Genomic DNA, 19885 nt, shown 5'->3' with positions numbered 1-19885 from the left:
AAGCACAAAGAATAATAAATGTTTTTTACTTCTGTATATCATTATCAACTTTAATACCGAGCTAATTTTGAAATCGATATTATTTTCATGTATTAATTTTTCATTGGTGCTCATTGACTCTTTAATATATTACTATCAATATCTATATTATTATTAAAAATGTGATATTTTGAAGTCCATCCAACGACTTGTTATCTCAATATAATGCTATAATTTGTTTAATGTTATTGAATTAATCGCAATAGTCTTTATTTGTTAATTTAAAGGGTTTTGTAAGCATGGGTTGCCGTTTCTGACCAATAGATGGCGCTGATGATTGGACTTTAGTGCAGTCATTGAAGCGAAAAATACGGTCTAACCTCCGAATTTTTTTACTGTGAACCGATTTGCATGAAATTTTGGTATTAGGTTCATCTTACCCTTAACTTCAAAAGTGAATATGATTTGAACTCCGCCACCCCCCTGGGGGGGGTTGACACCCCTTCTTTGTGGTGAATATTTTTTTTGCAAAATAATCTCGGATATCGATAGAAGACCTAATTTTAAGCTGAAGTTGTCTTTAAAGTTTTAAAAAAAATCCAATACTTTTCAAGTTATTGGCAATTGAAAATTCCCAATTTTTCACGTTTTTCATCGGTTTTTTGCAAATATCTCCAAAAATATAGGTGTTATCGAAAATTTATAAAGAACAAAATTGTAGCAGGTAAAACAACGAACAATTTGTTTTTTTTATAAAAGGTCCTAAGTGCAATATTAAGCTAGATATTAAAGATCAAAGCCGTTTTTTATTTTGTCTGAAATTTAATCGACGTAGTTTATGCCATCTATTATTTTAGTAAGTTGATCAATTTACCAGTTTTATTATTTTCCGGTGACATATATACACATTACAATAGTTGTGACTCTTTATTATACTGCCTACTTTCACATTGCTCCAAATATTGACACTCCGAAGTTTTCAGTTACTAAGTAGAAAAAGTTTTTGGACCGTAACTCCTTCAATTTTCATGCTATCACAATTTATAAAAAACCACTGTAAAAGTAATTAAGAGAGCTACAACATCCATAATTGCAATATATAGTAAAGAACTTTTTTCTAAAACGGTGAAGGGTTAAAGGGCTTAAGAGAGGCTGTGATTGCGCTGCCACGCGCTCTTTAAACAATCATATCTCCGTCAATTTTTGTTCGACAGAAAAAACAAACAAACCAAATTGTTTGTCAGAAAAATACCTAATTTTTTTATCAGTACACTTTTATACGTATCTGTCGTAATTTTTGAGATATTATGAGAAACAAGTGGGTTTTTCTTTAATTTGAAATTTTGTTCTTTTCGTTAATCGTGACTTTTTTGAAAAATATCTGTCCTGAAGCAGCCAAACTGATACTATCTATCAAACTCTTCATAATAAAGTTAATCCTAGGCGGAATACGATTAATTTTAATTTTGGTGGAAATGGCACTTATGAAACCCATTGATTTAAAAGAAAAAATATAAGATGCTCCCCTTATTTGCAATACAGCTCACTTATTTTACGTGCAAAAGACTTTTAATAGTACTCATCTTAAAGCTTATTTCAAGCACTACAAAACCCATTTGTATTCGAATGCATAAAATGCATCTACTCGCCGCTACATGGCATTGACCACAACGATTAAATTTCAGACAAAATAAAAAACGGCTTTGATCTTTAATATCTAGCTTAATATTGCACTTAGGACCTTTTATAAAAAAACAAATTGTTCGTTGTTTTACCTGCTACAATTTTGTTCTTTATAAATTTTCGATAAAACCTATATTTTTGGAGATATTTGCAAAAAACCGATGAAAAACGTGAAAAAATTGCGAATTTTCAATTGCCAATAACTTGAAAAGTATTGGATTTTTTTTTTAAATTAAAGATAACTTTAGCTTAAAATTAGGTCTTCTATCGATATCCGAGGTTATTTTGCAAAAAAAATATTCACCCCAAAGAAGGGGTGTCAACCACCCCCAGGGGGGGTGGCGGAGTTCAAATCATATTCACTTTTGAAGTTAAGGGTAAGATGAACCTAATTCCAAAATTTCATGCAAATCGGTTCACAGTAAAAAAAATCGTAGCAATAATGCTTCAATGACTGCACTACTTGTAACCAATGGTCTCACACAGGGACGGAATAGTAGAGGATTTTTTCTGTTAAAGAAATTCAAACTTATGTAGTGGAAATACGAAATAAATTTCAATGTTTCTAAGTGGTTAGTGGAAAATCACCTGCCATGCCGTCCCAGCGTGAGTTAGTTTCGCTCGGCCTTCATTTGTTATTATATTCTGCGTGAAGTAACAAAATATCATTGTAATGGGAAATGTGACTATCTAAGTAACATTTTAAATGTCCATATTTAAATTTCACAAAAATATATCATACAATTGAAGAATATGGTTTCAGTCATGTTATTTTATATTTCATTAGCATGGGAAAAAATGTCGCTATAATGTAGTAATATTATTATTTCCGATATTTTAAAATCACACTACTTAAGAGGATCCATCAAAGTATACATTTATTTTTTCTAACAATTTATTATTATTATTTTATAATTATTTTTGTATGCTTATTAAACATTAAATCGCTTATTTGTCCTAAATTAAAGACGTAGTTATATTAGACAATATTGTAAGACATTGTATACTCATTATGTAGTATATAATAATTATTATTGTAAATAAAAAATACGCATTTATTTAGAGTAAGTAAACAAGTTCTTCCATTCGTGTTATCTTAGTTAGCTAATCTTTCTATGTATATAGACTTTTTTGGCCTTACTACAAAAACTTTAAACCCTGTTTTACACTTGTCTAATATTCTATTCTATTTTTATTTATGGCAATCCGTGTCGATGTCAATGTCGACGATTCCGCCAATGACAAGTGAAATGAGAAGCAAGTCGTGCTTGTGATTATAAAAAACAAAAAAGAAAATTTTGGCTGCAAAATGAACCATATGTCAACGTCATAATTTGAATTTTTTTTAGACAAGGCATAAACTGACGTTTAAAAGTTTTTGTGGTAAGACGGTTTATGTATTATATTTTGTATCTTGAAACTACTGAAATAATTTCATGAAAAGCCCCAATTTTCCTCAACACTTCAAAAATAATAGTGTCTGATGGGAGTCCAAAACCTTTCCGTCGTACCACAAAAACTTTTAAACGTCTGTTGAACACTTGTCTAAAATGGCAGATTATGACGTTGAAATAAGGTCCGTTTTGCAGCCACACTTTTTTTAGACGAGAGTTCAACAGATGTTTAAGCTTTTTTAGGAAGGCTGTTTGGGTTTTAAAATCTCCCACCGGATACATAAACCTTCTTTTAGGGTCACAGAAATACATTTGGGAATTTAGACACCAATATAATTTGACATGTCAAAAGAATAGAGATGTGCTTCTCTAGGATTTTTTTTTATCGATATTGATATTTGTAATCCATGATGACTTATGGACCTGTATTCATATTTTATTTGTAATTATTTCCCAATTGATGTCCATTTTGTGTTTTTCAAATCTGTATTTGGTTGTGTCATGAAAATATCAATTGTCAATTTCTATGTTTTTATATTACTCAACAAAATTAATATTAAACATTACTTAATTAAGTATAGAACAATTTAAAGTAGTTATTCGTTTTTTAAGATACCTATATCAAGGTATATTAAGTATGTAACGAATTTCCAAACTGACTCACGCCAGAATAATTGTTAAGCACTATGTGACTGCATACTGTAAATATTACATTAATTATTATAAAAAAATGCTTCAAAAATGTTAATTCTATACGTACAAAAATGTACTTAATTTTTAAAGCAACCAGAATTCTAGACCTTATCCACTTAGACTTAAGGTTGATATTTATATAATTTATAAAACAAATGTGATTATAGAATCTGTTATTTTTAATTTTCATACTGTTCCGAATCTCTGCACTCACTAGTTTACCGTGCAATGGAGTTTCAAACAAAATATAAACTTAATGTTTCATAAAAAAATGTTTTTTTTTTAAATATTTTTTTATCCCAAAACCATCACGATTTTAAAATATGCCTGTATTTTTATCAATATAATAACATTTTTTTTTACACACGTTTCCTCGTGCCACAAAAAAAATTGTTACGAAAAGCTTAGCCTACAACAAAACAAGGGCACCAGCCACTATTCAAACAAGAAAACACTCAAGGAAAACTTTCCCGGGCACCAAGAACCGTGAGCTGTCGATGAATCATTCAAAATAAAATTTTAATAAGGTAATTACACACCAGCACAAACTTCTACTGTATTGAATATTTACCAATCGTACCCAGTAATTGGGAGCATACTTTTCATAGAATTGAAAAGTTTTGAACGTGACAATTATCGTAAATGTAACAGTTATGAATAAAATATTATCACCTTGGGGCTGTCGATCTGAAAAATTATTATGACCCTAATCGAAAGTGTTTCTTAGTGAGCAAACATCGTCATCAGTCACTTGCAGGAGTTGCTCTTGCAGTTTATACTGTAATTACTTTGTTTCAATGAAGGGGGACGCGGTTTTAATTATTCAGCCGGTGACTTGTCCCACTCCCACGCGCGTATTGTCACACGTCAGAAAGAGACAGCTGGTGTTATGTCAGTCGTGCCCGCGAAGGAAGGTGTTCCTTTCAGTCGTGTGTGAGAGCTGCGACGGAGCGGTTGGCCCGCGATGCCATTAAGATTCAAACCGCTCGCAGAAATGCTATCACGAAGGCACAACTTCCGAATAACTCAAACCAAGTCGATCAGTTAAAAGTTTTGTAAGATGAGATAATTTTCCATTTAAAGAGTTTTATGTTTAGTTTCGTTTTGAGGTTCGTCCATGAAGGTCGCGTCCTTCAATCGATAAACTATTAATTGCCGCGTGTGATTGCCCGTGGCCGGTAGACAACGGAACTACACGCGTGTTTTGGATGTATATTTTATTTGTAAAGTGCCAATTAAAAACATTAGTTAAGTATTTTTTTATAACGGACCCTGTGTCGAAAAGTTTGTCGGTGGAAAGACTTTGAAATTAATTCGCATCTTCATGGAATATGGGCATCTGTTTAGACACTGGTAAGCGTATTTTTAAAATTGTTACACGTGTTATGTTGTGGTCCCAGTGTGGGCGCCAATAGCAATGTCCAATTATATTGATAAGATCAGCGGCAAATAGAGAGAATAAACATTTAGGTACAGTTATAATGATTTTGTACGCACATGGCCCGTTTGTTGTTTGTTTATCAATAATTCGATAACAGTGGGGTCCCGGTTGGGCGCCACTAAAAACTGACTTGCTGCTTGTTTCACGTAACTAAGGTTTGTGATACGTTTGTCAAATAAATAATCCTGATCCTGTCTTCTAAGTAGCATATTAATATCGATTCTCATACTGTCAGGATTACTCATTGCCCGTATTAACGGTGATGCTTAATAATAATACTAAAGAATTTGTCAGTTTTGATTTGAATCATAATGTTTCCCGATTAATTTGAGTGTAAGAAAATTTGTTTGTCACGCTTTTTAATCATGACCGGCTAACTTTTTGGAAACAAAATATGAAGGTAGACGTATCTACTTTCATCAGAACTTAAACTTATTACCTAAGGGTGCGGGAAAAAGGAAGATGAAGGTACCTACTTGTTAATTACTACTTAACTATGCCTGAATATTTCGAGATTACGCAAAGGCAGACGAATACTCAATCCGTAACCTGTTCTCTAGATATTTTAGTCCTAAACACAAACCTGGCAATAAAGTGTTTTGAAATTTCAAAGGCTTTTAGCGTTTCATCTATTTACTAAATACCGTCAGGTTGCAGCCCTTCCTGCAGATTTTCAGTTTTTCCAGACAGACATAAAAAAAAAAACAACAAAGATCACGCATAAAACGATCTCCAAACAGTCTTTCCACGCGCTAAGTTTTATCTTTTAATAAAGTAGGTAGGTAGTATGCCGTTATTATACTCTTCAAATCTTATCTAAGACTGTTTTTATAGTGTTTTATAATACTGGCGAATGTTGAATGATACGCGCGGAAAAACAGCAGAAAATATGCCAGTTTGAAAGCGCTATAAGACTGCTTCGTTGCTCTGGCAGTCGCCTATCGCAGCTACTACGCACAGAATCCCGGTTCGATTCCCCTGTCTACCCGAAATCACTTTGTAGGTAAGTTTCATAAAGCAGCCCAAAGAAAGTAAATAATAGGAAAATGCTAAGCGCCTGTCAAAATTACAGTTAAACTAACAGACACCTGCAGCGTCATTTATTTATTGAATCGAATTTGCAATTCCGAGTAGCCAATGGCTGTCATTTGAAATTGCGGGTATTTTATATACCTACCCACTTATTTCTTTCGGAATTTATACGTATTTCTGCAGCTTAACGTATTTATTGTTGAAGTTTTATTCAAAGTCAAAGCTCTTTAATCTGTGTACATAGGTAGGTTGCAAGGTGTTAGTATAAATACATTGAGTTTCACTATGTCCTGCTCGTAGAGCGTACAGATATAATCAGTACCTAAGACTAGGTAATATCTGTATACCTAAAAGTTGGCTATTATCTCCGTGCTTTTCATCTCTTTGGCTCAGCCGTTTTACAGTGAAAGTGTAAGTAACAAACTTACTTTCTAATGTGTAATAAGTAAGGATTGTGATGAAAAATTAGCCACTTAGATTTATAATTTGCAAGCTTGCATGCCCACTGTTTTGCAAAGAACAAACTTCTGTATTTCAATCTCGGCATGTCCTTTCAGTTTTGGATATGATCAATCAAGTTAACTTTTCAAGGTAAATCTCTTTTTCCTAAAATGCGTAGAAAGAGTGTAAAACTAAATCTACGGTTGAACATAATGTGGCAACAATATTTAGCTATATTGTTATTTTATAAACGAAGTAAACTATCGCGAAATCTCCAAAAATTGCTAGTGGCGCCCAGCAAATCTTCCTACGACAATTCTTACAACAAACAATTTATTTCATTTATCAATGACTCATCATCTGGTTCTATTCATGGTCAAATAAAATGAGTGACATATTATGTTATTTCTCCAAGGAAGCATGATCCTCCAAGCATTGTTATTGGCGCCCAACAAATCTCATTGTTACACACATAGAAAATGGCTTTAGGTAGCGATGACGCATAATGTGGTCATATAGAGTGTGTTCTAAATAATATTTCTTCTTGAAGAAAACATGTAAAGTGTAGCACCTTCAAACATTGCTATTGGCGCCCAACATATTTCGTATCCCTTCAGGGGCCCGATTCTCCTAATTTTACTTAAGCAACATACGATTCACGTTCGACTGCGATCCAATCCCGACTCGATTACGATTGAAACGTATGTGGCATTCCGCTATTTTTTCTTTGAAATAAACGTTTTTATCCTTTTCTGTCATTCAATAATGAATCATTTTGTCTGCAAATGATTAACTATTGCAATATGATTGTAGAGAAAACTACCGTATAGACCAAAATCACCAAAATAGCAGACCAATCGCAAACCAATCGAATGTCGTTGGAATACGATTGGTCTTATATTAGTAGCAGAATGCCCGATGTGGTTAAAACTGCTATTACGATTCGATTTCTATTCGATTTTGACATTATTAACTTAGGAGAATCGGGCCCCAGATGTTATGTATTCATAAAATTAAATGTGGCAATCTCCCTTGTTGTTGCGATGATCTATATTCATTCCTAGCACATAAAGCGAGTGATTTCAATACAAACCGTTCCTGGTACTTGTCCAGAACAAAAAAATGAAGAGTTGGAGACGACAGGCGGGGAGCACAGCCGGGGCGAGAGTGCGTGGGCCGGCCGCGCGACGCCGTCAGTCGCCGCCTTCCCGATGCAGAACTCCAGCCACGTCAAGTTCGAGCCGCCTAATGTGCCTGTTATATTTGTGTTGGGTAAGTTATTATACCAAAAAATATAGGACTAGGGAGAAACTCTCCTCTGGACAGCGGGCCAAATTACACGGAGTAATAACAATTGGAAAAACTCGGCCGAATGCGAGGGCCATATTACCATGAGAATTAGGTAACGTAGGTAAATCGACGCATTGGGATTTGACTTATACTGTAGGTCAACAATGCAATGTGTTCGGGAAAGTTACATTTTCTGAAAGATGAAAATCTTACTCAAGTATTTGATTTTTCAATGTCGAGGTTCTGTGTGAATAGAATATAAAAGTTGTAGATGTTTTTATCACCATGTTCTAATTAACTTTTTCGCGTAAGACGAGTAACTAGTTTTGTCAGAAATCGTGATAACCCGTTTGTTTTACCTTTCAAATCCGGTCTCATCAAGGCCTATTTAATAAAATCTTACCACAAAAAAAACCCTTTCTAACCCCAACCTACTTCGCAGGCGGCCCAGGCAGCGGCAAGGTGACCCATTGCGACAACCTGATGCAGGAGCGTCGAGGAGTGGTGCACATCAACATGACGGACCTTCTGCAGCAGTACGCCATCGGCAACGGTACTGCTAACCCCGGTTTGCACATTATGTAGTTTAGTTTAGAGTTCACTTTTGTTTGGCGTAGACGCGTTGGCTTTTGTGAATGAGACTGACTATTATAAAAAAACTCTTTCGAAGGAAGTTCTTCCCGAAACCGTATAAAATATAGCCAATATCACTCGGGGATAGAGTAACTTCCCAACAGTGAAATAACTTTCTAATCGGTTCCGTAGTTTCGGAGCCTTTAGAGTTCATATATTGAGTATATGTGTTTTATTTATTTTGCAGATAATTCTGTGTAAAACATTTATCTCACTTTCTTTAGACAAGTAGAATAAAATCACCTTCTGAGATCAAAATCCGAGAAAAACATCATGAAACGTAAACGTAGAATAAAAAGAACGTAATTGGAAAATTCTCAACGCTATAGAGTAGAAATATGTAGCATAGTTTGCACCCATATTGTTTAGAATACAAAACACCTTAAACACCTAAACTATTTAGCGTGAAACTTCACTGTACTGCGGGTATTCTGTAAAGTAAATATAATAAGAACACGCTTTCGAAAATGTTGTTTCCTACTCGGAACAAAATAGTGTCAAATTTATATTTTTTTACGACCCTGGCAGTGCTACTAAGTTTATAATTGAGCAATAAACAAATATTAATATGAATAACACATCACACATTTAAAACAGTTAACGAGCCACAAATTCATAGTTTCGTGACCATATTAATCTATACATATAATAAATCTGTAGAAAAGTAATTTTTGTACATTGAAGAAATTGGCAAAAAAAATAGCCAGCATGTTAAAGGATAACTAACAGAACCCATTTCCATCATTTTTGTCATTTTTGTCTGTTTGTCTGTTTATCTGTTTGTTTGTTCGGGATTCACGTAAAATCTACGAATTCAATGCAGACAATGCTTACATACAAAAATTCTACGTAACTTGGGGTATTACTTAGTTTTTGTTTCATCGAAATCGATTCACTCTATCAAAAGATATGATTAATTTTGTGAATTCAAGATGTAAAATATTACGACACGCAATCTGTTTGTCAAAACTGTACATTTGAATGTTGTACTTATATTAGTTGATCGGCCTATTATTAACCTTTACACAGAAAATCACACCTTCATAAGTATATTCGGAAGAAAAAAAAAATGAAAATTGTGTTTAGCCAAGGTTAAAGTAGCTCCATCTGTGGTAATCTGTGTTAAATAAAATACATAAAATTTGTCAAAGGAGCGAAGTGGTAAATGACAATAAATTACCATACATTCTTTATAGAGGATTATTATTTCAACAGATGGAGTTGTGTATTTTCCGTAATTCACCATATTTTAACACGTAGTGTAATTTTTCGATAGACATTTCAATAGTGTTTGTCAGTTTGCCGAGCCACATCAAAATCCAATTATAATTATTACCTTGATGAAAGGAAAATAATAGTTCTCAGCCAAATTTAAAACGGTGCCATCTAAATTATTTTTTGAATATTATGTCAAAAATGATGACTTTAGTATAACAATTAATTATCATTTAAAGTTACAGATGGAGTTTATATCAGGATTTTTTCATAAACATAGTTTAGCTTATCTTCCACTAATGTGGTGGCCTTAAAACAAATTACTTTGAGTGAGTAGTATTAAGTAGACCTCCATTATTGTTTCTGATGCAAAATATGTTAACTTAATCCTAGAAGAAAGGAGTATCTGTCTCTCGCAAGCGCTGCTAAGCGTGAGGTAGGTAGGTAATGTAGGATTCTGTAGCTTTAAGAACAAGCCCAGATACAAAGTGCAGATAAGAAATGGGAGCTTTCTCGATTTAATACCATACACACGTAAAATGCTTTATGCGTCTGAAAACGTACAAATTGCGCGTCGCATACCAGAGACATGCTTACTTTCAACTTCTGATCGCAAATACACTGGTCACGATTACGAACAGTCTCAGTAAGACCCGAGCCAAGTCTAAAAAAACACCTTTTATATAAAACTACGTTTGATGTCATTCAATCACAAAGACATAATTGTTCTCTGTTGCAAATCCTATCCACCTGTATCCTATCCTAATCCAGCATGCATTGCAGGTGTGCATTGCACAAAAACCAATGGTATCCTATTCGAGAAGTCAAAAGAGTCGACCTGCCAACGTCAGCTTCTGCGCTAAGCAAGTGTTCTTAATAGTACCATCAGAATTACATTCATCGTTGAATGAGGTGAATAAATTTTTAGAAACCACAATAACAGTAGGAGCCAAAGCATATGATCGCTTCATAGAGCTCTGATTGGCCCCAGGTGACCAAGTCAGGTCTGATTTGTTCGTTCATCAGATCTTTGAAAGCGTTTCGGTGGATACTTACTGTCGTCCTGGGTGACACAAAATATGGTATATAAACGTCCTCCGCAAGAGCGAAATTTTCCCGGTGTGCGGTAGTGACGCACAGTATACAACACTTATGTTCCTTTCGATTTGCTGGCTCCACCAAGAAATGACAAATTGCAAGCGTACATTTTGAAAATCTTGGCAAAACTGCAGGTTTCAAGTACCAAAACATGAAGTGGACTCTCACAGATACGTACATTTTGCCTATTCGTGAACTAATGCAAACATTTCGGTGGAGTCCCGGCTTAGGCCTCCCCCACATTAGGCGTGCGCGATCCTCGGGCGTGTGAGTAGCGCGGGCGTCGCGAGCACGCTGCATGAACGTCGCGTTTTGCTGCCCTGCGGCATTTACCTACAGCGCGCTCGCGGCGCGCACGCGCCGCTCTCCTTGACGTTTAACTGCTAAGGCGTTTAGCGGGCGGCGGGGATAGCAGGCGAAGGGGTAAGAACGCAACTCGAGCGCCGCGTGCTCGCCGCGAGCGCGTCGCTTGCACTCTTCACACATGCCGCAGGGCAGCAAAACGCGACGTTCATGCAGCGTGCTCGCGACGCCCGCGCTACTCACACGCCCGAGGATCGCGCACGCCTAATGTGGGGTCAGCCTTACCATAGTGAGTAAGTGCACAGAAAATCCCCGTCATACAAGTGTTTCTCCCCAGTAGTGAAACTATCCTACCCTATGCGCCTGCTGATGATGATGACTCATTTTATCATCCATCCAGCTATTCCCCAACTATGTTGGTGTTGGCTTCCAGTCACCGAATCTGTTTGAGTACCAATATTTTGCTTGGAGCGACTACCTATCTACCTATCTTCAATCCAGTCAACTACACAAGCCGATATCCATGGTAAGACTGACAGACTTTCTGGCTTCTGATTAGTCGCAGCAGCTGCAGAAAATGTACAAATGACAGCTTTGTCAGACTCAAAGCATATAGCATAGATTATAACTGTTTCCTGTGAAAATTACTTACGCACCATACGTAATAATTTTCCAAATTGGCTGACTAGATCCAGAGATATTCACAACGTCACAAACTTTACTTCTTTTGTTTAGATAAATGGTCACATCCACAACACAACCTTGATCAATGAATCTATGCGACTGCTAAGTGCTAATCCTAATTATACTGTCACGTGAAAGAATGCACCTACGGGATAAGTAGTATTTTGACTATTCTATATTGCCCACGCAGACGAAGTTGCGGGCAACAGCTAGTTAATAATAAAAGCATAATGCAGTTTTAATAATTACCTGTTACTATGAAAATAATGGCACCCACGTCAGTAACGTGTTTAAATTCCGCAATCATTATGTGCTAAACATTTTATATGTAATTACTTTTATTTAGTGGAATTTGTTGCATTATTACTAGCATTGGTTTTGATTAATATAAATTAAGTATGTTCATTTGATAGAACTCTGAGATACAAAAAATACTGAATCAAATTAAGTTTTTTTTTGCTGTCGCAACTACTACAATATGTAGGTATAACGGCTGTTTTACAAATAGTATTTGTAAAACAGACTCATATTACATTAATATTATAACGTAGATGCAGAGAGAATGGATTTTATATAAAAGGTTTACAACTTTATTAGAGAGCCAAGTATAAAATCTTTGTTTGAGCGTAAAAAAATCGCTACGCGTGTTACTTCTAGGTTATTAAAACAAAGAAAAACGTTTAAGAATTTATTTTATGCAAATCAACTATCAAGTGCATGTGGAGCATAGTATTTATAGTAATTAAATATTTGCGAAAAATTATATCTCAACACGAGACTTAAAGTTTCCTTATTATGTACACTTTTATATGGTAGGTAGTACGCCATTTTATTTCAAAACTAGCTGTTGCCCGCAACTTCGTCTGCGTGGGCAATATAGAATAGTCAAAATACTACTTATCCCGTAGGTGCATTCTTTCACGTGACAGTATAATTAGGATTAGCACTTAGCAGTCGCATAGATTCATTGATCAAGGTTGTGTTGTGGATGTGACCATTTATCTAAACAAAAGAAGTAAAGTTTGTGACGTTGTGAATATCTCTGGATCTAGTCAGCCAATTTGGAAAATTATTACGTATGGTGCGTAAGTAATTTTCACAGGAAACAGTTATAATCTATGCTATATGCTTTGAGTCTGACAAAGCTGTCATTTGTACATTTTCTGCAGCTGCTGCGACTAATCAGAAGCCAGAAAGTCTGTCAGTCTTACCATGGATATCGGCTTGTGTAGTTGACTGGATTGAAGATAGGTAGATAGGTAGTCGCTCCAAGCAAAATATTGGTACTCAAACAGATTCGGTGACTGGAAGCCAACACCAACATAGTTGGGGAATAGCTGGATGGATGATAAAATGAGTCATCATCATCAGCAGGCGCATAGGGTAGGATAGTTTCACTACTGGGGAGAAACACTTGTATGACGGGGATTTTCTGTGCACTTACTCACTATGGTAAGGCTGACCCCACATTAGGCGTGCGCGATCCTCGGGCGTGTGAGTAGCGCGGGCGTCGCGAGCACGCTGCATGAACGTCGCGTTTTGCTGCCCTGCGGCATGTGTGAAGAGTGCAAGCGACGCGCTCGCGGCGAGCACGCGGCGCTCGAGTTGCGTTCTTACCCCTTCGCCTGCTATCCCCGCCGCCCGCTAAACGCCTTAGCAGTTAAACGTCAAGGAGAGCGGCGCGTGCGCGCCGCGAGCGCGCTGTAGGTAAATGCCGCAGGGCAGCAAAACGCGACGTTCATGCAGCGTGCTCGCGACGCCCGCGCTACTCACACGCCCGAGGATCGCGCACGCCTAATGTGGGGGAGGCCTAAGCCGGGACTCCACCGAAATGTTTGCATTAGTTCACGAATAGGCAAAATGTACGTATCTGTGAGAGTCCACTTCATGTTTTGGTACTTGAAACCTGCAGTTTTGCCAAGATTTTCAAAATGTACGCTTGCAATTTGTCATTTCTTGGTGGAGCCAGCAAATCGAAAGGAACATAAGTGTTGTATACTGTGCGTCACTACCGCACACCGGGAAAATTTCGCTCTTGCGGAGGACGTTTATATACCATATTTTGTGTCACCCAGGACGACAGTAAGTATCCACCGAAACGCTTTCAAAGATCTGATGAACGAACAAATCAGACCTGACTTGGTCACCTGGGGCCAATCAGAGCTCTATGAAGCGATCATATGCTTTGGCTCCTACTGTTATTGTGGTTTCTAAAAATTTATTCACCTCATTCAACGATGAATGTAATTCTGATGGTACTATTAAGAACACTTGCTTAGCGCAGAAGCTGACGTTGGCAGGTCGACTCTTTTGACTTCTCGAATAGGATACCATTGGTTTTTGTGCAATGCACACCTGCAATGCATGCTGGATTAGGATAGGATACAGGTGGATAGGATTTGCAACAGAGAACAATTATGTCTTTGTGATTGAATGACATCAAACGTAGTTTTATATAAAAGGTGTTTTTTTAGACTTGGCTCGGGTCTTACTGAGACTGTTCGTAATCGTGACCAGTGTATTTGCGATCAGAAGTTGAAAGTAAGCATGTCTCTGGTATGCGACGCGCAATTTGTACGTTTTCAGACGCATAAAGCATTTTACGTGTGTATGGTATTAAATCGAGAAAGCTCCCATTTCTTATCTGCACTTTGTATCTGGGCTTGTTCTTAAAGCTACAGAATCCTACATTACCTACCTACCTCACGCTTAGCAGCGCTTGCGAGAGACAGATACTCCTTTCTTCTAGGATTAAGTTAACATATTTTGCATCAGAAACAATAATGGAGGTCTACTTAATACTACTCACTCAAAGTAATTTGTTTTAAGGCCACCACATTAGTGGAAGATAAGCTAAACTATGTTTATGAAAAAATCCTGATATAAACTCCATCTGTAACTTTAAATGATAATTAATTGTTATACTAAAGTCATCATTTTTGACATAATATTCAAAAAATAATTTAGATGGCACCGTTTTAAATTTGGCTGAGAACTATTATTTTCCTTTCATCAAGGTAATAATTATAATTGGATTTTGATGTGGCTCGGCAAACTGACAAACACTATTGAAATGTCTATCGAAAAATTACACTACGTGTTAAAATATGGTGAATTACGGAAAATACACAACTCCATCTGTTGAAATAATAATCCTCTATAAAGAATGTATGGTAATTTATTGTCATTTACCACTTCGCTCCTTTGACAAATTTTATGTATTTTATTTAACACAGATTACCACAGATGGAGCTACTTTAACCTTGGCTAAACACAATTTTCATTTTTTTTTTCTTCCGAATATACTTATGAAGGTGTGATTTTCTGTGTAAAGGTTAATAATAGGCCGATCAACTAATATAAGTACAACATTCAAATGTACAGTTTTGACAAACAGATTGCGTGTCGTAATATTTTACATCTTGAATTCACAAAATTAATCATATCTTTTGATAGAGTGAATCGATTTCGATGAAACAAAAACTAAGTAATACCCCAAGTTACGTAGAATTTTTGTATGTAAGCATTGTCTGCATTGAATTCGTAGATTTTACGTGAATCCCGAACAAACAAACAGATAAACAGACAAACAGACAAAAATGACAAAAATGATGGAAATGGGTTCTGTTAGTTATCCTTTAACATGCTGGCTATTTTTTTTGCCAATTTCTTCAATGTACAAAAATTACTTTTCTACAGATTTATTATATGTATAGATGAATTATATATTATGCTTATATCATAAGCAGGGTAATATCGTGTAAGAAAATCACAATACATATCTGTATAGTAATGATATAAGATTCTGAAATATTGGTGAGATAATTTTTATACCATTTATAGCTACGTTACGCCTCGTAGCACGCGTCTACGGCGCGGCGTAGCACTTATTGCTACGACTTTTGTAAACTTGATTCCAGTCTTGACAGATGAATTGATAGTATGATGTCAAAGTTAGATTCTAATATTCAAATAAGTACCGATTCTTGGAATAAAAACTGGATATAATTAAATGACTTTATAACTCGCTAACAAAACAAGCTTTTTTTCTATGTAGGATATAGGTAACCATCTAATTGGCTAAAAGCACAAAAACATCCCAAATACATGACCAACATCAAGTTCAAAGAACCCAAAAAAAAACAATAACAATGCCCACAAAACACAAATGAAAAGAGATCTTATCACTTTGTGATAGTCATCAAAATTGATTAAAAGTACCTTTCATTTGTTTGCGAGTACTTAGTCTCGTGAAAGTATATTTTTTATTTTGTAATGTCAACTGTTGGACGGGTTGTATGTTATTATTGACATTACAAATGATTGACCACCACTCTAACCAGGGGGTATTGGGTTGCCCGGGTGACTGTGTTGAGGAGGTCAAATAGGCAGTCGCTTCTTGTAAAACACTGGTACTCAGCTGCATTCGGGGAAACTGGAAGCCGACCACAACATAGTTAGCAAAACACTAGGCAAATTATGACAAATGTATAACTTCAACTCCACCAAGCGTAGAGGAGCGGAGAAGTTTTTAATAGCCAATAGAATTTCGTTATTCAAATAAATTGTCGCTGCCCACTCAGTAGTAGGTACTTATTACTGAGCGAACGGACACTATTGGTTGCTTAAAAGTTTTGTTTTCTCCGTTCTCTCTTTTTTAACATTGCAACTCTGCCTCCCTCGTTAGCAGTGTTCTGTTTATAATCTTTTGACTAACGTGAAGTCAACAGTAGCCAACTTCGGACAAGCACAGCTTTCCGAAAGTAACTGTACTTACTGACAATTGGCTAACTTCACAATTGCAAAGTTATGTAAGTTTACCGTGGTAAATATTTAATTTCTTGTAAGTATAAGTTAGGATGTTGTGAAATTCTTTTATTGTTTGTAAAACGACGACTCAATGGTAATCAAGGGATTCGTCGTTCTTTATGATATTTATTCGTACTTTGACAACGATAGTTTAGTGTTCTGTTGTTTTGGGGGAAAGACAAAGTCAAGTAATGCATTTTTAACTGATTTCTAACGTGTCATGATGTCATGCTTTCGTCGAAGAGTTTATCGATTGAATAATGTTTACGGATGGTAGTTTTTTGACGTTTAATCTATGAGGCTTGACCAAGGAGAAAACAAAGAGGAAAGTTTCTTCATGTATGACAGTAACTGTTTTTGGGATTGAAGTTAAAAGCAGGGTCTATAATTAGTAGCTTCGAAAATACTAAAAACTTGGAACCAGTCTTAATTAAAGTAAATATTGAAATGAATTACATAGTGTTAGTACACTAAGATTAATTTAATTTTTAAAATAACTAAGATCCACACGTAGGTACCTATATATTTTTTATTTCATTCTCCAACTTGATAACACACATTTTAGATTGATAGAATGTCCTAATTTGTGAGCTTTATATTGACACCTAGCTAGACCTACCAGGTAGTAGTAGGTCCTACTCGAGGTCTTAGACCAAGGGCAACTGTTTACAAAAGACGAGGTCGGGAACTAATAAGTTTAGGGTATAGGGTAGGAAATATGCCTACGGAGACCCATTTTGTTGCTTTAATAATAACTTTAGAAGGTAAGTGCCTTCTGTTGAACCCGTTGAAACTTCTGTTTCCTAATGAATATGTAGGTATTTTGGTTGTCTATGTTTTTTACTCAACTGAACAAAATCAAAGTAGAATCATTTACCTCACCTTTAAAAGCACTAAGTACCTACTTAAGAGATTTTAGTTACCTAGTGCAGTATTTGGTTTCTGTTCAGACTTCTGTTGATAACTGTACCTACCAAAGTACAAAATACAGAAACATACTTACACCTAGTCTTCCCAACAGACATGCAAGATTTCGGCACGCTCTCCAGCAAGACGGTGACAGAAGTGCTGATGCTGGAGATGAAAATGGCGCCCACAGCGAAGACCTACCTCGTGTCGGGGTACCCGCGCTCCATGCGGGATGTTGCCGAGTACTCTGATAAGGTAAGCTAGCTTATTATATGTTTATGAAGAAAGAAGTGATAAGGAAAAGACATTTATTTTGCGCAAGTCAGCTGAGTCATTCGTCATCTCGACACACTTAACTCACCACGAATGTGTCCACTTGGTGAAACTCAAAATTTTAAAATTTATCATGTCGTCAACTCGACACGTTAAGATTTTGATACGTGTCCAGATCCGATTTCATTACCATTATTTTAATGTAGAACATTATTAAAAGTTGCTAATGCATCTGGCTTCAATGCACATATGATTTCCTAGTACTTGTACTAAGTAGTTTGGGAGTCCATGTTCGCGTTTGAAGCGTTTGCTAAGCGGACGTTCAGTGGCCGATGATGTTTGTGACACAGAAAATGAATACATTCATTTGTTGACTGTACTTTTTGCTTGAAATCGAATTAAATTCTAAAACGTGTCGAGTTGGCGAAAACATAAAAGTTTATAATTTAAGTTTCACTAACTGGACACGTATCAAAATCTTAACGTGTCGAGTTGACGACATGATAAATGTAAACATTTTGAGTTTCACCAAGTGGACACATTCGTGGTGAGTTAAGTGTGTCGAGGTGACGAATAATCCAGTCAGCGCTAGGGTACTCCCAGGATAAGTAGTAAACAAGAAGCTTAACAAATAATATAATACAACGGAAGAAGAAAAAAAAAAGATTACTGGAGTAATTTATGTTACCGGTCCGATGTGAACAATTGAGAAAGGCTATGGCTTAGTTTTTATCCAAGCTTTTAGCTACTTTTACTTGATTACCCGTTTGGGGGATGAAAGCGTCCATGAAAGATCACGTATAGCTTCCAACAATTGCGGATCACCCGCATCTCAGATGAACTACTCCTACTATCACTCCGACACTCCATAAAAGTAGCCCTTATATTCATCCTTTCTCAGGCTTTAAAAATCTGTGTAGCTACTGAACATATACCTAAATTGGTTCCGCAGTTTTGGCTTAAAACGCGACAGACATACATACAGCCTTGGCCAAAAGTATTGAGCACCTTACAAATTTCGCTAGATCACGGTAATTATGGGAGAAACCCGAATCTATCGTTGAAGTATTCTTTTATCGGTTATCTATAAAGATTTTAAAACAATGACTTATGCCGCAGTTGACAATAAAACACCTGGGTGCAAGAAAATGTGTCTTTTAAAATTTTTGAATTTATTTTCTAGTTCGCTACCATCGCTCGTTGAGACAACATCCAGTGATCTAGTGCGCCTTTGGTATTTTATTTCAAAGTTTTAAGTGTTATAGTTGCGATAAGCCAAAATGAAACGAACTTTATTTAGAATAACGAGTGCAGATACAGCTTCTGTACGGGCAAGGGAAATCACAAGTAGAGATTTCCAAAACTGTGAAATGTTCGCGCCGATCCGTGCATTATGCTATTCAGCGATTCTCTGATACCGGATCACATCAAAATACACCGAGAACCGGGCGCAAACGCATCACCATAGGCCGTCAGGATCGTCAGTTACTGAGAGAGTCATTAAGAAATAGGAAAAAAACATCTTCAGAGCTCGCTGCTGAGTTTTCAGAACAAATGAAGAAAACAATTTCTGCTCGAACTACTCGTAGAAGGCTTCAGAAAGCTGGTCTGAAAGGCTGTAAAGCTAGGAAGAAGCCATGGCTCTCCGAGAGCAACAAAAAAGCTCGGTACAAATGGGTCTTACAACACCGAACTTTCACCGCTGAAGATTGGTCAAATGTTGTGTGGTCAGACGAATGAAACTTTGAGGTGAGTAAGTCAATTTAATGCCCTCACAAAATAATATGAAATGGTTTAAATTCTAAACGCACAGAGGAAGTTCTTTTTATTTCCGGAACTCAATATTTTTCTCTTTATTGCAGATTTTTGGTACACCTGGTGTGACCTTTGTGCGTCGCCGGGTGGGCGAAGAATTTAAGCCAGAGTGTGTGGTCCCAACCGTAAAACACGGCGGCGGCAGTATAATGGCCTGGGGTTGCATGACAGATTCTGGAGTTGGCGAATTGTT

At 36.4% G+C, this 19885-nt stretch overlaps 1 protein-coding gene across 1 annotated transcript in view; it reads left to right on the top strand.

Moving 5' to 3' along the window:
- Positions 1-4685: 4685 nt before the first annotated feature.
- The window catches only part of LOC124646085 (adenylate kinase isoenzyme 5), a 47542-nt gene continuing 32342 nt past the window's right edge, over positions 4686-19885 (top strand). The window contains exons 1-4 of the mRNA XM_047186126.1: positions 4686-5102; positions 7777-7935; positions 8396-8506; positions 17717-17859. Of these exons, the coding sequence (XP_047042082.1) occupies positions 5081-5102; positions 7777-7935; positions 8396-8506; positions 17717-17859 (435 nt within the window). The 5' untranslated portion in view covers positions 4686-5080. The remainder of the gene's footprint in view (positions 5103-7776; positions 7936-8395; positions 8507-17716; positions 17860-19885) is intronic.

Source organism: Helicoverpa zea, chromosome 3 (genome assembly GCF_022581195.2).
Source record: "Helicoverpa zea isolate HzStark_Cry1AcR chromosome 3, ilHelZeax1.1, whole genome shotgun sequence".
NCBI lineage: Eukaryota > Metazoa > Arthropoda > Insecta > Lepidoptera > Noctuidae > Helicoverpa > Helicoverpa zea.
This window is presented reverse-complemented; position numbering and strand designations above follow the sequence as displayed.